The sequence below is a fragment of the Pteronotus mesoamericanus genome, unplaced genomic scaffold (assembly GCF_021234165.1).
Source record: "Pteronotus mesoamericanus isolate MK-2021 breed Mesoamerican mustached bat unplaced genomic scaffold, CSHL_Meso_final contig_27, whole genome shotgun sequence".
NCBI lineage: Eukaryota > Metazoa > Chordata > Mammalia > Chiroptera > Mormoopidae > Pteronotus > Pteronotus mesoamericanus.
Window position 1 is genome coordinate 20,065,780 of NW_026555115.1, and position 22,176 is coordinate 20,087,955.

At 33.6% G+C, this 22,176-nt stretch overlaps 1 protein-coding gene across 3 annotated transcripts in view; it reads right to left on the reverse strand.

Moving 5' to 3' along the window:
* Positions 1-1,881: 1,881 nt before the first annotated feature.
* Positions 1,882-22,176, reverse strand: part of ACAP2 (ArfGAP with coiled-coil, ankyrin repeat and PH domains 2) — a 168,655-nt gene continuing 148,360 nt past the window's right edge. For all 3 annotated transcript variants that reach the window (XM_054575094.1, XM_054575093.1, XM_054575095.1), the window contains 10 exons: positions 20,848-21,056; positions 20,442-20,511; positions 17,019-17,110; positions 15,404-15,588; positions 14,422-14,514; positions 13,177-13,364; positions 12,726-12,835; positions 11,209-11,319; positions 8,661-8,722; positions 1,882-2,982 (listed from right to left, as the gene is read on the reverse strand). In XM_054575094.1, coding sequence (XP_054431069.1) covers positions 2,882-2,982; positions 8,661-8,722; positions 11,209-11,319; positions 12,726-12,835; positions 13,177-13,364; positions 14,422-14,514; positions 15,404-15,588; positions 17,019-17,110; positions 20,442-20,511; positions 20,848-21,056 — 1,221 coding nt within the window. In that variant the 3' untranslated portion in view covers positions 1,882-2,881. The remainder of the gene's footprint in view (positions 2,983-8,660; positions 8,723-11,208; positions 11,320-12,725; positions 12,836-13,176; positions 13,365-14,421; positions 14,515-15,403; positions 15,589-17,018; positions 17,111-20,441; positions 20,512-20,847; positions 21,057-22,176) is intronic.

Consider the following 22,176-nt stretch of genomic DNA (forward strand, 5'->3'; position numbering starts at 1 on the left):
ATAAAGGTATAATTTCCCCCCCGCAAAATGTACTCATGAAGAACCAAAGTTCATATTCTAAATTAAATCTATTTGTTTTGTAAAGCAGATACCAAAGTTCATTAAAATCTATAGTTGAAGACCAGTATATTTAGGCAAACACTTTAATGTAGTGAATCCCTGGAAATTTCCTGATTCCTAAGGATTGTACCAAAAGTAATTTTTAAAACCTTGCAAATCTTAAACATGTGTTACACTGAAGTTGCAAATAACTACTCAATTACCTTTAGTCTAGTTCTAACGAAACTGAACCTAATGAACTGTTCATAGTGCAAATAATATTCTTATTTTGATATTAATCTAACTTAAGTCAATGAGCTAATGATATGAGCTAACAGAATAATGAGAAGCAATCAAAAAACACTATCAGCAGATCAGTTAGGGAAAGAAAACAAAAGGGCAATCACATTGACCTATGAAGCCCAAGAGCAGGATTAACATTGTTTACACTATAATTTTTCATAATGCATTGAATAATTTATAGCATAATAAAACTGAGATTTGTTACATGCTATAGAAAAGCTGTTAGTTGACACAGCTAAATATACCCTGGTAAGAATCAACCTACTTTGTGATTATTCTACTTTATAGCCTTGCTGTTTACTGTATCATTTCTGAATTTAATCCCAAATTATGTCTCAGCATGTTCAAGAAATCAAGCCACAGAAATGTATTTTTGTAGTACCAGACTCCCTGTACTGTTAAAGATTTTGCTTTCTCTGAAGATATTCAGAACCATGATAATCTTTAGCGTACTCCAAATACATCTCTAACCATTAAATTTAAGTAAACACCAATTACTGTCATGTTAACAAGTCATGACTCAAGCCATAGGAGGTAAGAGTGTCATGAAAAATTGCCTTCATAAACAGAGATCCCAGAGGTTTTCTGAAGCACCAATGGCTGGATCAAAAGGAAAACTGCCTGGGCTTCCTCAGATAAAAGTTAGAAGCTTTAGGAGTAAAGTCCCAAGATTCAAACAGGAATAGTCAATACAAAAGAAAAGTGAGGCTCTCTTTTCCCCTCCCTTCTCCTTCCTTGCTTTCCTTCCCTTCCCTCCTTCCTTTCTTCCATTTGTTTCAACATATTTTCCTACCTTTGAGTTTTTTAAAACAATTAACTTCCAAGTACAATCTAACAAAAATGTTATAAATCTGTGATTCTGAGGTGAAAGAAGAAAGATTTAATGTTACTGCTATTGTTTTAATTACAATACAAGGCTTTAGAAGTCAGCATTTCCTTAGAAATAATTAATAAAGTTTTTAGTCTTCTCTAATATGCAGTGATTATTACTAAATCATCATCATATACATGCAATTTGGCCAAACAAACACAGAACCTTTTCTGTGATGTGAATTTATTTCAGTGTAACTCCTGTTTAGAATGATTCTGTTTTGATGATCAATTACATTTAGAAAACTCTAGTTACTGGGAGGGGGTGGTTAGAAAATATATTATCTACCCAATTAAGTATTATTTATCTACTTATTTGATTCAAGTTAAAAAAAATTCTTTTATTTTGAAACTAAGATCAATAATAACACATGTAACTTGTAAAAGATTAAACTTAGTTACTGACAATATTAGAAAGAAGCCTTAAGACAATTTACTAATTACTTTATAATCGTGACAACATACGTCAGCCAAAGACAAATTAGACTAATTTGTAGCATATACATGGTAAATTAATATATCCATAATATTTTGGAATTCAAGAGTTTGTGATTCATAAAACCAAATCTAAGCCTATCTAATGTTACAATTTAAAAGATATTTAAATTGTGTACAACAAGTACATAGGATAGACGTTGGAAAAATTAAAAAGCAATTTATTGCCATATTTTAGTAAAAACTAAGAAAAACATGATGTTTTTTCTCCTTTTACAAAGATTTTTCTTTCACAAGACTAATAGCAAAAATGCATCTTGAAAAGGACAAGTTTCAAATAAAAAATACTCTACATTATTTTATAAATCAGCTTTTCCTCTGAAAGTTAAAATCTGACAAAAGCCTAATTTTGCAACATTCAAGTAACCTTTGAAACACAGTTTTATTACATCAATAAATTTGTCAAGGTTTTATGAAATCAACCCAACAATGAAGAGCTACCATATCTATAACTGAGAATCTTTTGATGATAAAAAGAAATTGCTAAGGGCTTCTTTTTGCTTCATAAAATGGAATAAATCTGAAGGACTGAGTTATATTTACCTGTTTAGCAACTGTTTGTATGTTAAGGTATTGGTCAATAACCAGACATCTAAAGAGTATAACTGTATTTATGAGCAAATGCAGGAAACACACTCTCTGGTTCTAATAATTAAATTACATATTGTGTGTATAACTAGGCTACCAAAAGAAAACAAAACAATTTCTGAAACACTAAAAATCATGCGGGAAACTAAAGAAAAGCCATTTCTTGAGACAGGAAGGACAGCTGGCTCCCACTTGATGCAGAGAAGTGTGACTGAATACTACTGGGCACGATGCACAGAAGAAAAATCAATGCTACCACCCACTAGCAAAGAAAGAAAAAAAAGAAAAAAGATTTTTTTGTCTAACTCTTAGGATCTAGTAACCTAAAGATGGCTAGAGACAACTTTTATTTATAAAAATAGCTCTTTAAACAGAATTTTTTCCTTTCCTAAGGTTCTAAAGTAGACTCCTCTTCCAACTACTAAAAGCCTATGTTTTACTTTGTATCAATGAATGGGTGACTATTTCCCAAACCACTCAATAGCTACTAAAATTAAATAGAATTAAAGTAGTAAAAATTTGTGAGTTTTCAGATGTATACATTAGGAAGTCACCAGATTTAATATTTTCCCCTTCTTAAAAAAATTCAGAATTTCTGTGAATCTTGCTGGAAACGATTTAATTTCTCTGGATTATTGGATGCCATTTGGGAAAAATCACGAAAAATGTCCTGATAAGTTTCATCACCTGCATGAAAGTAAAATAAGGACACTTTTAAAATTTATACAATGAAAGAAATTAATAAACATTCAGTTTTATGACTAGTAACTATGTTATAATTCATTATATTAAAGTTTGTTCAGATGAGCATTTTTGAAAAAGATGAATTTAATATAAATGCTGGAAAAGTATGCAGAGAAAGAAAAAGAAAAACTATACCTGAAAAAAGCACCTCAAATGCAGCCACAGAGGAAAGTTCAGAGTTAGAATAGAGCAAAGACGCAAATACTTTAAAGTAATATATAGAAATACATTTATTAGTACATGAGAAATAAAATTATTCTAAGTGAGGTATAGTAAACAAGGTGTTTTTTTTTTTCTGTTCATTTGACTTTTGAAGTTGAATCTTTACTGTGTTTTTTTAAACAAGGCAATCTTTAAATAAATATTTCTTTTGATCAGGACCAGAAGGAAAGACCAAAAACCAATACTAAAGGCTTCTGATGGATGCAAGTTATTAAGAAGACAAAAGTGATAATGAGATACTGGGGGAAAACTTTATCTTTTAATTAATAGGCATTTTAATTTAAATAGCATGTGAAAAAAAATTCTTAACTCCAACTTTAATGCTTAACTAAAATTAATGTGCCTAATCCACCTCTTACTGAGCTTATAAAATGATAAAGCCTAGAAAAGGACTATAAAATCATAATTTCACATTTAGTCAGAAGTTTTTTATTTACTGTAGGTCATATGAGCAAGAATGCTATGACATAAAGGGGAATAAGTATGAAAAACATGTTAAGTTAGAATAATAGACATATATATCTACATACAAATGTGTTTGTAGAGAAGTAGATTATACATATCGATACTATAGCAGATTGAATACTCTATTTCTTGCCATGAAAAATTAAATATATACACACATACAGATTATTCCTCAGATAAAGGGTTTGTATAAAATGTTATTTTCAAGATGAATCATCCATCATGAATGCTTCCTATTAAACATCAGCTTTATACAGAAACTTAACATAGTTCTGTTTTCAAGATTTAGACTGTCAAACACTATTTCACATGACTGATGTTGCAACATGGTTTTATAACTGTTTCCCATACTATAGCTTGCATCCATCTTATTACAAAGTCATTTGCTACAGTTGTTAATAGTGCAGTAAGTTTTGTCAGCTTTTGAAAAGTGAGGTTTTTGAGGCAATAGATGTCATACCAAAAGCTAGAGAATTAGAAAAAAGTCTGAGAAGGGGGATAAAGATCTAGTAAAATGGTCTAATAGCATAAACTAAAATTTTCAATTAAAAATTTTAATACTTTCAATATTTAGTCTATGCAAAAAGCAAGTTATTAAGATCTTTATATAGTGTTCATTTATCCCTAGAAATTTTCGAATGACCTGAATCAATTAGTCTACTTTTAAAAGAAAAAAGGAGAGAATCTTAATAGGTTTGGCTAAGAGTATTATCTAACTCATTATTACTAAAACAATAAAAATAAAGGTTGATATATTAGAACTGGTAAGACAATCCAATTTATATCAGTTTATACCATGATTTTTTAAAAGTTTACTCCCACATTAAAAGACAAACTACAATCTATCCCCATTTTTAGCCACTCAAAAGGAATATAAACTGAGAAGAGACCAACATTAAATATCAATTAAGAAACCATACAAAATATTTAAAAATTTTTCTTATTCTTAGATGTTGAATTAAAATATTTAAAATATTTATTGTAAACATTATAAATATTTTTAAAATACTATTTAAACTGGAGAGTCTGTAATTTTACTTTCCAAGAAAGTATAAAGTGCAGATTATAATACAAAAATACCACACTGATTTTACCATTCCACATCAGAAGTAACTTAAAAGGCACACATTATACATTCAAGAAGAAACAGGAAGAAGGATCTAGCAGACACTAATGCCAAATAGTTTACAGATAGCACCAGATGAGCATTCTTAAGTATTACAACAGTACAACGGCAATATATGGCTTCTACTATTAGCAATACATATTTTGTATAACAAGCTGTGTTTTTTTTCCTTTTTGTGGTTTTCCAGTTTTCATTTTAAAATCATCTAGTACCTATTACACAAGTACATTTTAGTATAACCATTGTACCATGCAAAAAATATAAGATCTTTTATTTATTGAATTAGGTGCTTCCTTGAATGAAAGTGTTGGTGCTACACCAATCATTGGTTTCACTTACTGAAAACATTTTAAAAGAATTAAATACAATACAGAAGGAAATCTCACCTTCACAAACACACAAAAAAACTCTTTTTGTTAACATTCAGTTTCTAATAAAACACTAAATAAAGGACTATCAATATAATACCTTTCTTAGGCCTGAAAATGTGTGGTCAAAAAACAACTGTTATAATAACAATAGTTACCAAGATATTATAGTTAACACAAATTGAACTTCAATGTGATCCTTTTAAATTTAAATATAATTTTAATCATTTATAATTTTCTCCAAGGCAAATAAATATAACTTGTATACACTAGAATACATAAATAATAATCCAGAATATAATGCCTTGGAAAGTTCATAGATTACATTTAACAGTTTATTGTAAATGGTAAACTAATCACCCAATATTTTTAAAGCTAAGTTATATCCTTTAAATTACTTAATCACATTGTATTTCTCTTCAGAAAAAGTCAGATTTTCTATGTGCGTAGATAGCTCTGAGTTTTTAAATGTGGACTGCTATCTTTCCACTGATAGTTTAAAATAGTTTTTGGTTTTTGGTATTCAGACTAGCCACTGCAACAGCAGTTAGAGTGATCCAAGATTCTGTTGAATTTGCTCTTGAGCAAAGAGATGGTAGCATGTGAAGCCCTACCCCCAACTAATCCTGCCTCTTCTGGGTCGATTTCAGCCTCCTTCTGTAACTGATGAGATCCGTGATCAGCTTTTACCAGCAATGTTCTCATATACCAGCAGAGGTTAACTAAAGCAGTGATTTTCAACCCTCTGAGAAACTGCCAATAATCAAGAGGAACTGGTTTCCACCAATTCAGAGCTGGGCATGGTATAAGGTCTCATTTTACCTTATAGCTTTGCCTATAAGGTAAATTTCCCACCACCCCAACTCAATCCTTCTAAGAGTTGCAGGAACTGATAAAGAGGGGTAGACAAATCTTCCCTTCAGGAAATGGATGCTCTTAAGGTTACCTTGCAAAAAAAATCGGTAGTCTGAGGTCAGGGTAATATATGGAAAATTCAGAAGTGGGGTTTCCTAGAAACAGGTCCATGGTTCCCAAAGATAATACCTGTCTTTTAAATGGTAGGGCTCTTTATTATCAAGATTGAAAATACTTGCATTTTAAAATTATCCAGGATTCTGAGGTTTTCTTTCTTATGCTAGGCAACAACAACAAAAAGGATCTAGATAAAATAACCAATCAAAATCTGTGAGAAAAATTTAGAGTGATAGACAAAGGGGAAAAAAAGACCTGTTGCCTAAGCAAACCTATCTGCTCTCCAAAGACTCATAAAGGAAAAGTAGCCAGAGAGCAATTGCTGTACCATTTCACCATGTTACTGTATAGGTATAAAATTGTTCTGCTTTAATACAAGACTCTCTAAATAAATCTAATTAGAAAAATTAGACAAATCTATTATCAATCAAGATGATCCTCAAATAGATCAAAATCTCATTTTATTTTGTTGATACATCATTTCCAGACTTCTGATCTATTTTTTTAACCTATGCACTGATATTTGAGAGTGGTAGGAAAAGTTTCTTTTTAAAAACAAGGCTTTTCTCCCTAAATTTTAATTTGAATAAATTGCAAAAATTTATTTTTCTAAGGATGAATGGAAAGTATATTACTCATAAACTTATACATAAAATGACAGTGAAAGAGACATGAATGCTCCTAAGTGCTCAAAAATAAGTACTGAAAGCCCAAGCAATTTGGCTGGAACTAGAAATTGCAAGAACATAGAGGCCCTGTCCTTTCAAACATCCCATCTCCAGAGAAAAGTCAGCCACTGACCTGACTAATCGGTTGGGTGTAACTTCTTCAACAAACACCATAAGGAAAGAGCAGCTCACCAAACATTTAAGTTTTTAAAATTTCAGGGAAAAATTTTTTCTTCAACTTAAAATCTTGAAAGCACTCTTATCTCACAAATATCAGTTATAGCCTTTGAATAATTTTTTATTTTAAAGTGCTTAAACACAAAGGCCTCAAAAATGACCTAGTAATACTGTCACTTAAGTATATGTTACAAAATTATAACTTATTTAAAAATCTCACATTCAAGTTTAAAACAAATGGGTGAAATTCAGAAATAACACTGAGACTTCACCCTTAATCAGCTATGTCTTATTACACCTTGGCATATCATAAGTCAGTAGTGATGTTTGAGCCATAGGATTAAAGCGGGACACCCTAAGTTAGAAGTATGTAGATGAAGTTCCTCTGTTCTCAAAGTTCTTACTTGTTCCCTGTTAAACTATACAAAAAATAAGTAGTAAATACAGTCCTCTGAGAAAAGAATGGCCCAATATTCATATTAATCATATATTAATCTGGTTAAAATAAAAGTAAATGGCTGAAGCCAGGATGAAGTACAGAAATTTCAAAACATTTAAACAGGAAAAATAGATAATATTATCAAGCCACTTTTCAAATAATATACTAGTATCCATTAAAAAAATCAAATACACCAATCTCAACTATTTTAGTCATGAATTCCAGACATTTCTTACTAATATGTATATGACTTTAAAACAGATAAATCAGTAATTCATATACTTGAATTCATAAAATTGCATATTCAATTATTTGATATGTTCATCAGAGAGAGGAATCTGATCAACAACATTTCTTCCTTTCCTTAACATCCTGACTCAAGGGTGAAAATTACTCAAAATGTGACTTGAGATGATCCTAAGTTAGATTTCTCAAAGATGATTAAGTTTACGTTGCCATCAGGTTCATGAAATATTGTTAAAAAAAACCTTCCATTTATCTAACAGATACTGTACAGTTGCTTGAGGCAAAGCTATAAGGTAAAATGAGACCTTTTCTCTATACCTTTTAAACTAACTCCACTTCCATTATGGACTTCTTAACCTTCTGGTAAATTTAGTTTTAAACCTTCAACTCATGTTTATAACAGAGTACAAAACTCTTAATAATTTTCTAAGTATTTTCCATACTGACTTACATATGCGAAACATATGGTTATTTGTTTTATCCCTGAACACAATTTATAGAAATTCCCTGAATAACAAAAAGAAAACCATTTTGTTATATTCACTTGACAGCTAATGAGAAATTCAAAAAGAATATGACTATTGTGCTGCTGTAAGTGTACAAAGATATGTTATCATTCCATTTACTTCACTGGAATGTCTGTGGAAGACATCTATCTGTACAGCAGAGAAAGAAATCAGCAGCCAGAGTTAAATACATCAAGTAAATGTGTACTGTAACAGGAATAGTTATGGATATTTAAAGGCCCACGAGTTAGTCACCCAAGAATTCAGTAAGTACAGTACATACTTAACAACTCACAATTTACAGGTTATTAAATACTCTACAATATTAAGTTAGTTTGCTAAAGAATTATGAGTCTTCCAATTGTAAACTGATAAATTCCTGAATGCATTTCTTATACTGCATTTCAGTATGATTATTAGTAGAATATTGACCTGGCTGTCCATAAAGTCCTTCTGATTCCCGCATCTCTTCATTCATTCTTGCTAAACGTAACCTAAAATTAAATAAAAGCATTTTTAGATGAAGTTATACAATATAAATATTCATAAACTAAGGAATTACATAAGCAGCTAAAATATGTACTAATGCAATTTTTTTCTTTTATCAATATTTGCCACGAAAATAAACAGGCTTTTATTCTATCAGACCCAATACTCTGAGATACAAAAATAATTGTATTTCACTTTATATAATTCTCATGAGAGAAGCAATAAAAGTGCATTTCAGGCCCTGGCGCGAGGCGGGTATCGCATCCTGAGCAGAGTCCCCCGCAGGTTGCCGTGGATGGAGGGAAATAAAATAATTCATTCTAGACACTTCTCAGTCTGCCAGGAAAAGGGAGTGGTGATTCCCTCTAGTAGAGAATGCCCTGAGCCCTTCTCTTGAAATGGCTTTTATTGAGAACCGTATGTGCAGGGTTCGTCTACAGTCCCTGAAACCAGGTGGGACGGTTCCCAACACTGGCTGGCGTGGCTCAGTGGACTGAGTGTTGGCCTCAGTATTAAAGGGTCACCAGTTCGATTTCCAGTCAGGGCACATGCCTGGGTTGTGGGCCAGGTCCCAAGTAGAGCACACACGAGAAGCAACCGCACAATGATGTTTCTCTCCCTCTCTTCTCCCTCCCTTCCCCTCTCTCTAACAAACAAACAAAAATGGTCATTTAAAAAAAATTGCATTTCAGCTCTGTTTAAGTAGGATTCTTGTAGCACCTAAGCACCCTCCAGAGAATTCCTGGCTTCTACAGCAACCTATCAAACTTTAACCACCAACTGCTGAAATTACTGCTCCTATAGTATGGGAGCAATAACCTGTCATAAGTTTACTCTGGTTCACCCTGAGGTGAGGCAGTTCCAGACATATAAACAGCGTGTGTTACCTCTAAATACTGGTAATATATTTTGATATACAAACATCAAATAAGGGGCACAGATAACCAAGATTTTCCTCAAAATATCATATTGGTTATACATTCTTTTTGGGGCTATCCATCCTGGCTGCAGGAAGACATGAAGCATTGGATTAAGAAGACAAGAAATTCTTCCCATGTATTACTCTCCTGTCCTTCAGGCCACCAAATAGTCATTGCTTTCCCAGGCCTCTGTCTCTCTCTTCCAACATGCTCTCTCTGGCAACTGCAGCATCTGACATGGGCTTCTCCTATCTTCACAGTATCACAAATCCCTTCCATCCTCATTTCCAACCACTATGTGTATTAATAGTAGCGCCACAACTCTCCCTTTAGTAGTTTGACTTTTCAGAGAGAGTGTCTATTTTCAAAAATTTAGATAATGAGAACAGATATCTTTGAGGAAGAGGGGCCATAAGATTTGCCTGGGAACCCTGCAAAAACCAAGATTTCTTTCTGTACACTATTCCTATCTTTTCTTCAATAATGTATCTTTCTCTAGTTACAAACCTATAATGATTTAATAGTTCAAAAATTTCCTACAATAGCTTCCTCAGTAACAATAACCCCTCCAGTGGGGAAAGGAAGTTGAGTACAGAGAAAGTGTTTTCTTTTCTTTTCTTTTTTCTTTAAATCTGGCAGAGAGTCAGGGCAGAGTGATATATGGCAAATCAAGAATTCTCAGAGGGAGCTCAGGAGTCCAAGCAGTCATGGGAGTTTCTCTTTGTAAGTGAATGGAACTGCCTCTACTCATATAACAAAGGATCAATAATTCTGGGCTTAATTCAACCCAGAATAGAATGAAAAAGTGACTTCATACACGATATACTTGAAATTTCCTACATAATAATGACATGTAGATGAAATCACATTTCTAGATTCCAAGGGTAACAAATAACTATGATCTAAGATAAAAATTAAAGGCCTCAAAAATCATTCTTTAGCAAATCATATTAAATTGTATCTAAACATTAAAAAATAAGTGCTTTTATCTTAAAAGAGTACTCTTTGAAAATAAGTACAAACATCCTACAGTATTACTGCACAGAAGGAATGCAAGAGCAAAGGTTACTAACACCGATCAGATGTCCTACCTACTTATACTCCTCTAATTCTCAAGGTAGCAGAATAATAGCCTGTTACTGTACCAATCCAACCTCGATCCCAATACTGTACTAAGGCTTAAAGAATCTGTTTTAGAGAATTCACTGGTTTTCTGTTCCTACTGGTCATGCAGTATAACAGAAGTGGCTAAGAACATGGGTTTTAGAGCCAGAGTTCTTGGTTTCAAATCCCAGCTCTGCCACTCAGTTTTTCAAATTATCTGTGGCTTGGCTTCTTTATACTATGAGACTAATAATAATAATATCATCCTCATAGGGTTGTTGTAAGAACCAAATAAGTTCATGTATGTAAATAAAGTGCTTAATACATTTAATGTACTTAGAGAAGTATATGGTACATAGTAAACAACCAGCCAGTTTAAAGTTCAAAACTACCCAGGTAACTGGGCTAAAACTTCATACAAGTAATATATTGTATGGGAAATAATCAAGTAAAAAGAAAACACTTACAAGGTCACTATATCAGCATTGGCTGCTTCCACAGCTATACTCAAAGGGTCTTTCCCTTCTTCATCAGTGGCATGTTGATTGGCCCCTCGTTTTAGAAATAAACATACCTGCCTGTTTAAGTAAACAGCATTTTTGAGATATTGTCAATAAGAAAGAAGTAATTACACTAAAAAATAAAAAGCACTCCCTAACTTAAAGAAATAACATTGTCATTAGCAAATTCTTATTCATTCTACAAATATTTACTGAACACTGACTAATCAAATTTACCATAATCAGTATTTTGTAAGTCAAGAGACATTTTTCATATTTAATTTGGTGCTATATGGCAATGTACTATGTATAAACTATGGTCCCTATCCTCAAAGAATATCATAAAAAGGATATACACATTTATCCATAAACTTAAATCAAGTATCACTCAAGGTCATTATTTGGGAAAGCAGGAAGCCAGGGAGAGTAATGTTAACATCATAATATATTAATGATAATACAATGGCTGAATGGGAAGTAGTTTTCCAACTGTACTCTACAAATATTATAACTTGAAGAAATTGACAAAAGTAAAAAAAAAATGAACGGGTGAGTAAATGGTGTCTATAAAGTAAAATGGGAAGAAGTATGATTGTTTAAGAAAAAAATACAAAGAATGAGTTAAATACTACCATTTTTAAGTACAGAAAAGTTTTTATAAAGTTACTGAACTGAATCTCTTTAGTACTAGAGGGAAAGCAACAACAACAACAAAAACAGTTTACTTGTTAAAGTAATAAGAATTGCATATTCTGAGAGGTTTTACTAAAGAAAAATCATTCATTCACACACTTTTCATGTAAGGCCAATATTTTGACTTCATTTGTACCTTCTAACAGAAAGTCCACTTTCATGGTGTTATTTATTCTGTGAGTCTAAATACTGCTCCAGAAGCCACAACTATCAGTAGTACAGACTAATAATTTACTTTAAAATTTGACTTTAGCTACCCTGTGGGAAAACTAAAATGTCCAGAGTTAGAAAATTCTCCCAAAATGTGTGTATGTTTATAATGTATGTCTACATGCATAAATACATACACAGACTTAATACATACACAGTCTGACAAAAATCGCCATATTTCACTAAGTTTTAAATACTGAAATTGACCTATACATGTATGGCAAGTAAGTTCCAAGTAAGCTTTGCAATTTTCTTATCTGAGTATTAACAGCTTTTTTTCTGAATGAGTTTTAAAAAATTTTACATTCCATCATGATAATGTGAGGCATAGGAAAGAATCACTTTACAAATTTCATCTAATGGTCTAAACCTGAGAAAAAGTTTGTGATCTAGCAAAACACAGAACTTTCATTACCGGAATTCTCTTCCATTAAGAAAAGAAAAATTGAGCTTACACAAAGCGATGCTCAGAAATCACTACTAGCTTTTTCTATTTTCTAACTCATCTCTTAAAGCAAAACATTATTTCAAAATAATTTTTCAGGTAAAATCTACTTAAATATCTAAGTATTACAGCTTACCCTGTGTGCCCTAAGACAGTGGCATGGTGCAGTGGTCCCCGCCCTTGTACATCTCTTTGGTTTACATTAGCACCATTCTGTAGGAGAAACTCGCATGTCACCAAAGAGCCCTTAGAGAAAAGAAGATAACAATGTATGAAAAACAAATAATATATTTTTATTAAAAAGTGTTGACTTTATTCTAATAGCCTTTCCTACTTCATTCTCCCCTAAAGAGAAAATACCCCCCAGCAAAATGATAAATTATATAATTTCTTCCCAAGAACTAGTTTTAATTGAAAAAGAAAAAAATTGAGCTCACAACAATCAAAGTGATGCCCAGAATCTACTAGCTTCTTTGATTTTCTAACCCATCTCTTTAAATAAAAAATAATGCTGAAGACGTGTTCCGAATGAATTGTGCTTTTATATATTTTAGTACTACTGAAAACCTCAAGGTACAAATCCATACCCCTAACACAGCCTGAATAAGTGGCGTTGCTTTGTTTTCCTCTGAATTAGCCCAGTTCACATCTGCATCATGAGCCAGAGCTTCAGCCATTTTAGGAAGATTTTTTTCATATGAAGCCCTATAAAGCTGGAGTCCTGGATTAAGATGTTTAGAGTCAAGAAACACGGAAGAATCTTGTCTTTCTCCCTCTGAAAAGCAAACACAAACACATCATTAAAACTGAACTCTTGGGGAGGAAAAGAATGAGAAGTTAGTGTTTCATAGGCCCAATGTTTTAGTGTTGCAAGATGAAGAGTTCTATAGATGGAGGGCAGTGATTCACAACCATGTGAACAGACAATGCCACCTACTGTACACTTAAAAATGGTTAAGATGATAAATTTTACATTATGTGTAACTCACCACAATTACAAAAAAAACTGTTAACTGTCTCACAATGTGAAAGCTGTGACAGAAGAAACCACTAATTTAATAAAATGAGGTGATGGGAGATTTTCACAAAGATATTTTATTTCTAATAGACTAATCACTCCCCAAACAGTCAACCTTCTCTTCTTATAAATCCATCAATTAGTACGCCAGGCCTTTGTGGTCTTGCCAGCATCCAATAGGTAGGTTAATTACTCTGTACTAGGTTAAAATTAGATATATTCCAATAAGCCTGGACTTAAAGACTGAGAAGAGTAAGAATCCCTAAAGAATTTAACTACTAGACAAACACCTAACTTCATTCTTAGGGTGATCCAATACCATCAGAATTGTCAGCATAAGCAATTCAAATAATCTGAAGAATGTTACTACCCAGAGTATTCTGCAAAAACAAAATCACTAAAATCATGAAGGAGAATATAGAAGTAAAGCACAGGTCAGTAAAAACATAGGAAAACCTAATGGGGAGGGAGTTGCCGATCTCTTTCTCCTCCTAAGACAAGACAGACAGACAGACAGACACACACACACACACACACACACGTAATACACACAGTTCATGTGGATTAAAAACTATTGTTTTTACTATTGTCAACGCACTTTTAGCACATATCATGAGGCTGCGAAAAATGTACAGCTAGGAGAGAACTTCCAAATATGAAAAGAAAGAGCTGCCTTTTCATTAAACTGTATTACTCTTTCCTTAGTTTCTTCCAAAAGACTAACCACCTGCTTTAGAAACTAATCAAGACAAGGCATTTAACACATACATTTTTCAGTAAATACCAATTAACACTGGATTTCATCAAAACTCACCAGGCTCATATAAACTATTGGCTGAAACTGTAGAGGGTAAAGATTCTCTTCCATCATCAGAGCTCTGCTGGATTCCACTGTCATTACTTTTGACTGTTTGAAAGAAAAACCAACTAGTGATTTTAAAAAGTCATTACAAAATAACTTCCCACAAACAACGAGGTTTGAAAATGAACTGATATTTCAATGTGAATGCAACCACTACCAGTAGCATACATTTAATACAATTTTAATCCTTTTGAGCACTTAGCTTATCAAAAAGTGAACCAGTTATGAAGCCTGAAAATAAACTTATTTTCAGACTTGTAACTTATCTCATTACCCCATAATATGTAAGAGGTAGTAAAAATCTTAATTTATTGTATGACTGTAAGTAATGTGTAATTCTGAGACAATGAGTAACATCTAGAGAAATGGCCACACTGCACAATGACCACTGGCACAGACTTTGAATGCTTCACAAGAGTAGTACTTACTACTACGGAGTTTTGAAGAAGTATCAAAGTAGGAGAAGAGTGAATCTAGCTCATCAGGACAGAACAGAGACTCCCGCCTGGCCTCGTCGCTATTTACAGCAACCACTGGGGACATGCAAGTTAGCAAAGCACAAAGCAGGCCGTAAGAAGGGAAAAGGGCAGGAAAAAACGTTACTGGGAAAAATTTAGGAAGAAAAAATAGGAAGGCTATTAGGTGGTTAATCAGATATTTAGGGCTTTTTTGCCATGATAGAATTATAATTCCCATCTCCCTCTGCACTTTAAGCAGTTTTAGTCCTTAGGATATACACATTACCTAAAAATCTGAATTACTAAGACCTATTTAAATGTAATAGTTTTAAAGACATAGAATCCAATTTTTCCTTAGATATGTAGAAGGAAACAGGTTTTTAGCATTTAAAAAATCTCAAATGGCTATTAATTCAGAGATTAAAAAAGTAACATCAGCTTACAAAAAAATTATATATAGAAGTAAGTTGTAATACCTGAACTTGGGGGAGATGCTTTCATTTGGTCACCTGGCCCAAGTTTAGAAATGCTCAGCCTCTTTTCTTCGCAACTTTTGGGGACAATCTTTTTTTCCTGCTCAGGAGGTGATGATAATGTAGAATACTTATCCACAAATTTCTTCTCCACATATTTTGCTCTGATATATGCCTCTTTCTCCTGTCTGGTAAACATAAAAATGTCATGATGTTTTGCTTAGTCTCTGAACATAACTAATACTGAAAAGAAGACATTATATGTATATTGAATATTTCAAAGAAGGTCAGTAAATGTAAAACTAATTAAAACTGAATTTGTGACAGTGTGCAACATTTTCCTTCCAAATATTTAATGAGTTATGATTTCATGTTCAAATAAAATACAAATAATAAACTAAAAATATCACAAGTATTAACATTGCATTCTCTTAACTTCTGTACTCCTTCATGTCTATAATAGTTCTTTGTGCTTTAGCTTCGTTTTTACTCCAATGATTTCACATAGTCAACTATCACTATTGATAAGACAACTACTTTAAAACAACATCACATTCCTAACTTAAGGGGGAGAAAAGATGTCACATTTTAAACTTTTGATTTCTTATAGAACCATAAAATGCCAAGTTTTTTTCTATACATTGTCTTACTTATATCATTTTTAAATGCTTAGGTGTTTGGCTAAAATAGGTTATTTCAAGGTCTAAAGTAACTCAAACAGCCATGCTTTAGCAAATAAACAGTCTGATTTAAGTGATACTGGTTTACAGTGTAATAGTTTTAAAACGGTATTGTGTATACATAAACAGTTATTTAAATGTAAAATACCAACCACCAAAACGAACTGTGTATCTTGAAGGCACTCTTAGCCACTTTATTCAATGAGCCTCCATATACAGAAATGGAAGTATAATTTCAAACACAGCAGTTAAGTACTCTCTATTACCGTGTCATCTTTAATTCTTCAACATCATAATGTTATGTATAAAGCATGTGATTAACTAATACTTGCTGAACTCAGTCACACAATGTAAAATTATTTATTGTTTGTAGTAGAAACCTTATCCTTAGATACATTACTGAAGAGATTATCCCTTTTTAAAGGCTGGCCACTAAGGGAACTTTGGTCTCCTTTAACTGCCAAGAGCTTTTACATTCCTATGTAGAACCTTCATTTTTAAGATTATCTCGAGACTATAATTGACTATCTGATGAATAAAAAATAATTTTGTAGCCATATTTTAACAGAAGCAGTAATGACCTTTTCTAAGCAGTCTGTTTAAAGTATTACATATCAGTTTTAGTGAAATAAAATCATACCTATATTTCTGATTGGGGGAAAAGAAGATAATGTATTAAGACGACTGAAGTGTTCTGACTGGTGTGGCTCAGTTGGTTGGGTGTTGTCCAGAAAAGCAAAAAGCGAAAGGTTGTCAGTTAGACTTCCCAGTCAGGGCACAAGCTGGGGTGACGATTGGGTCTCTGGTTGGGCATGTCTGAGAGGCAACCAATCAATGATTCTCTCTCACACTGACGTTTCTCCCCATCTCTTTCTCCCTCCCTTCCTCTCTCAAAATAAATTAGTAAAACTTTTTTTTTAAGACAACTGAAATAGTACCTTTGTCCTGGTTGTGGTTTCTTTATTCCCATCTTTTCCACTTTAGCTTCATAAACTCGATTTATAACATCATTCCCCAACTCACACATAAGCTGTTTGGCAGGGAAATAGAAAAATAAGCCATGAATTCCTAAAAATACTATGCAAGTACAGCTAGATAATTCCTTTAGCATATTCTGTAACTGCTCATTCCACAAAGAAGTTTAAAGCAAGATGATAAGAGCAGAGGGCAATATCACCATTTGCCATTCTTCACCAAGATACCTCTCCTGGAGGATTACCATTCCTACAAGAAAAGGCTTCGCCTTTCCCATCTTCTGCTAGTTTCTATCACTCTGCTATGGCTAGCGTAATGCTGCATGTTATTCACAATGTTTAGTAAATCAATTGAAAAAAGAAATCTAAGGCCAGGCAGGTAAAGTTTTAAACAATAGAGAAGTGAAATAAACTATTTTCTCATTATACTTCACATATAAGTATTTCAAAATAGTTTGTTTACAAGTTTTGGTCATTTTTTTTAAAGCATCGCACAGTTGTGTTCCCAACAACTTTTCTAAATTGAACTCACTGAGCTCATATCTACACACAAAGTTGATGCAGAAATTAGATTCCTGCCTCTATTCCCCTACTTTCTTCACCTTTGAGTTGATACTGATTAATAGAATCTATGTAAATAGGGGTCTACATTAGAAGACAATTTATCACTTTAATTTAGAGGTTTACACAAAGCAAATTTTTTACTTTACATAATTAATAGGATTACTAGTTTTTATATACAGTGAGAAAAAACAAAAGCACATTAAAACACAATTTTCAGACAAAATGAAGAGTATACACATTTAAACTAAATGGGGGGAATTAAAAGGAATATACTGTTATCTATGAGTTTTGTAAATCTTATCAGAAACCCAGATGTGATCTAAAATTATTTATCACATTTTCATAGCTATCAATCCTTACACATGGAAAAAAGATATCTTGGTTTGATAACTACTACCCTGACAAATGTAAATTTGCAAATGTTCCTATGCTAAAATAACCCAATGAAAACAACATACTATGCCAATCCATTATGAAGCTTTCTATAGCAACGTGTCTCATATTTTTATCAAGGATTTATATAATTATAAAAGATTAAAATTAAGGCACAGGACCTAAGATATTTTTTGAGAAAACATAAAAATGTAGCAACACTGGTTTCCTTAAAAAGTGAGCTGATTGGGAGTTAAGAGTCCTACATAGACTTAGAAATTTTTATAATCCGATATAAAAATAACAGATTGGTCAAAATAGCCTTACATATGTTCCAAAACAATATAGTTAATCATTAGCATTGAGAAACTTACATGTTTGGAGGACTTCTGACCAAGATGGAAGTGTAAGTAGACATGCATTGCCTCCTCGCACAACCATAAGTATCACAACCTCAAAACAAAAAGCAACCAGAACTGCCAGAAAATCAAACTGTATAGAAGTCTAAAAACTAAGATACAAAGAAGAAATTTTCATCCAGATGGGTAGAAGGGAAGGAGACAGGGTGCTGGGGCAGAGAGGACACACTACGGCAGCAAGGCAACAGCAGCTGGCAGAAAAAGTGGTCCTACATTCAGTGTGTGGCAGATAAAAACTGGTAGGAACACCTGGGGAGCGAGCCACCCCAGCCCTAGGCCAGACCTTGCAGCCTAGGGTCCTAGTGATAGGAGAATAAAGCCTTATAACCTCTGGCTGTAAAAACCAGTGGGGGTTGAGGCAGTGGAAGAAACTGCCAGTCTCTCACGAGAGTCCATGTAGAGGGCCCCCATAGCCCTAGAACATATGCAAACCCACCCACTCTGGGAAACACAGCCAGGGCAACAGCTAGAGGGGTGCTGCTGGTAGAATACAGGAAGTGGGTGAAGTGACTGGAACTGGGTGATGGCTGAGCAAGCAGCATTGTTGCCTCTCCAGCCCCACCCCCACATACAAAGCCACTAAGCGGTGAAGCAGGTTGCTCCACCCTGGAGAGTACCTAAGGCTCTGCCCCTTACAATGTAAGGGGTGTTCCAAGACAGGGAGTCAAAACAGCTCTACCTGATAATACAAAGAAACAAACACAGGGAAGCTGCCAAATTCAGGAGATAAAGAAATATGGCCCAGCTGAAAGAACAGATCAAAACTCCAAAAAAAGAGCTAAGCAAAATGGAGATGGCAAACCTATTAAATGCAGAGTCCAAAACACTGGTGATAAGGATGCTCAGAAAACTCACTAAGTATGGCAAATGCGTAACGGAAGAAATGAAAACTACACTAAGTGAAATAAAGAAAAAATCAAAAGGGAATCAACAGTGAAACAAAGGAAGACAGGGTTCAAATCAACGATTTGGAACATAAGGAAGAAATAAACATTCAACCAGAATAGAATGAAGAAACAAGAATTCAAATAAACAAGGAGAGAATAAGAAGACTCTGGGACATTTCCAACAGTGCCAACATCCAAATCATAGGGATGCCAGAAGAAGAGGAAGAGCAAGAAATTGAAAACTTATTTGAAAAAATAATGAAAACTTTGGTGAAGGAAATAGACACACAAGTCCAGGAAACATAGAGAATCCCAAACAATTTGGACCCAAATAAGATCACGCCAAGACACATCATAATAAAGATAAAGGGAGAATCTTAAAAGCAGCAAGAGAAAATAAGAGAGTTACCTACAAAGGAGTTCGCATAAGATTATCAGATGATTTCCAAAAGAAACTTTGCAGGCTGGAAGGGACTGGCAAGAAGTATTCAAAGTCATGAAAAGCAAGGACCCACTACCAAGATTACTCTATCCAGCAAAGCTATCATTTAGAATTGAAGGGCAGATAAAGTGCTTCCCAGACAAAGTAAAGCTAAAGGAGTTGATCACTACCAAGCCCTTATTATATGAAATGTTAAATGGACTTACTTAAGAAAAAGAAGATAAAAACTATGAACAGTAAAATGACAACAAACTCACAACTATCAACAACTGAATCTAATAAACAAAAACAAACTAAGTAAACAACTAGAAGAGGAACAGAATCATATATATAGAGATCATATGGAAGGTTATTAGCAGGGTGTGGGAAGACGGGGAACGGAAGAACAGGTACAGGGATTAAGAAGGAAAATTAATAGGTACAAAATAGACAGGGGGAAGTTAAGAAGAGTACAGGAAATGGAGAAGCCAAAGAACTTATATGTATGACCCATGGACATGAACTAAGTGGGGCGTGGTTTGCTGGATGGAAAGGGGTATGGGCGGATGGGGACAAAACAAAACAAAACAAAACAAAAAAGGGACAACTGTAATAGCATACTCAATAAAATATACTTAAAAAAAAAACTTAGACATTTGTCAGCCAACAATCTAAATTCCTATTGATGTAAAAATATGAAATTTTAAGTAAATATTTATTTTACCTTTAAAAGTTCAGGCTCCCAGGTGTCTAAAGTTAAAGAACGTACTTTTGAAAAATGAACTCCAAGACTCCTAAGTGGGAAAAAAGACTTTGTGAATATATTAAATTATCAATCTCTATTTGGTAATTATGCAAATTACTTTACTCTTACTATGTGAAAGTCTCTACTATAACCCTCAACATGTATAATAATTAGAAATATAACTTCTGATTTCAATGACTGGTGAACCAAAGTCCTCAAAAGCTCTTCACAAACGAGAACTGTATCCATTTTACAAAAGATAAAAAAGATATAGACTGGCAGTCAAATTAGGCAATTAGAAAAGGCCCTCTATTCAATGGGACATGGTAATTTACAATGCACGTTTATCCAAAAGAAGTCTCTCAGCTTGGGCAGGCATACCCACCGATGAATCCCAGAACACTCGATACACAAGGTGATGCCCAGATTGATGCTGGCCCACCGTGGGTCTGCCAGACCACAGTCACAGCAGCTGGCATTGCCAGGGATACACTGGACTCGCTGCAGTGCACTTTCTCCTTTCAATAATTTATCTTTTGGCTCATTTCCAGAATCCAAACTTCCTGTGGATGGAGATGATTTCTTATCCAGCTTCTAAAAGGACGAAAAATTATTTGTTTTTGTTTCAAAAAAGATTATAATATCATGTTGCATATTACACGTTCCAAATGAAAGCTTTCAATCAATAAATTGAAAAACTGGAAATGGTATAGCCTTTTACTAAAGAACAGACTGATTACATAATTATAATTACAGAGTGAATCAACAATTAGAATACTCAGTAGCTAAAAATGTCATAGGTTACTAGGAAAAGCAAAAGGTGGCATAAACAAAAATCTAATTTTTTTAAGTTCACAGCAAAGTCTATACCAATAACTAAACACAAAGATGTAGTTTGGGGATTCTAAGTAATTAAAGATATGGTTGAAAAAGTGTTTGAGTTTAAAAACATTCCAATAAGCCAGTATTTTAGTATAGAATAATTAGAAGTATAATTTGGCCCTTGCCTTGACCTTCCGGAAAAGTCAATTCAATAGCCATTAGGTGGGCCAAGCCAAAAAAAAAAAAAAAAAAAAAAAAAAAAAAGTGTGGGGATATGGAATTCTAGAAAGAACTGGGCTGGGTGAGGAGCGTATCTTCAAATGAAAGTGACACCATGCAGTTTGTTGGATTCCTAGCAGGATAAGGAGGGTACCTGCATAGGGCAGCAGCCCAGCAAAGGAAGTAAGAGCCTGAGGAAGAAAGGGTGTGTGGAGCAGGAGTGCCACAGTGTGAGGTGCCATAGCCAGAGTGGGGTGAGGTGGCAGCTTGGTAGCAGAGAAAGGACATTGGTTATATACAAGAGGAACTGATCATACAAATAAACAGGTTAAAATTAATGGGAGCCAGATTTCTCACTGCTGAGAAAGAAGTTACTCATAAGAAAACCAGAGAATTAGAATAAACTCTTTTGTACCAGATTAAAATTGGAGATACCAATAGGCACACTAATGGTTTTCAATATAAATAGATATATAAAGAAATACAGATGTAAATGTGTACACATCTGTATCATACACACACACACACACACACACACACACACACATAGTTGAAAACTGCCGATTTCAGAACTGGTGCAGAGAAAGTACAAAATGACCCTGAAACATCTCATCATGCTACAAAATAAGGAAGAACTCAAAGACTGATGGGACCATGTTGAAAGAACACAGAA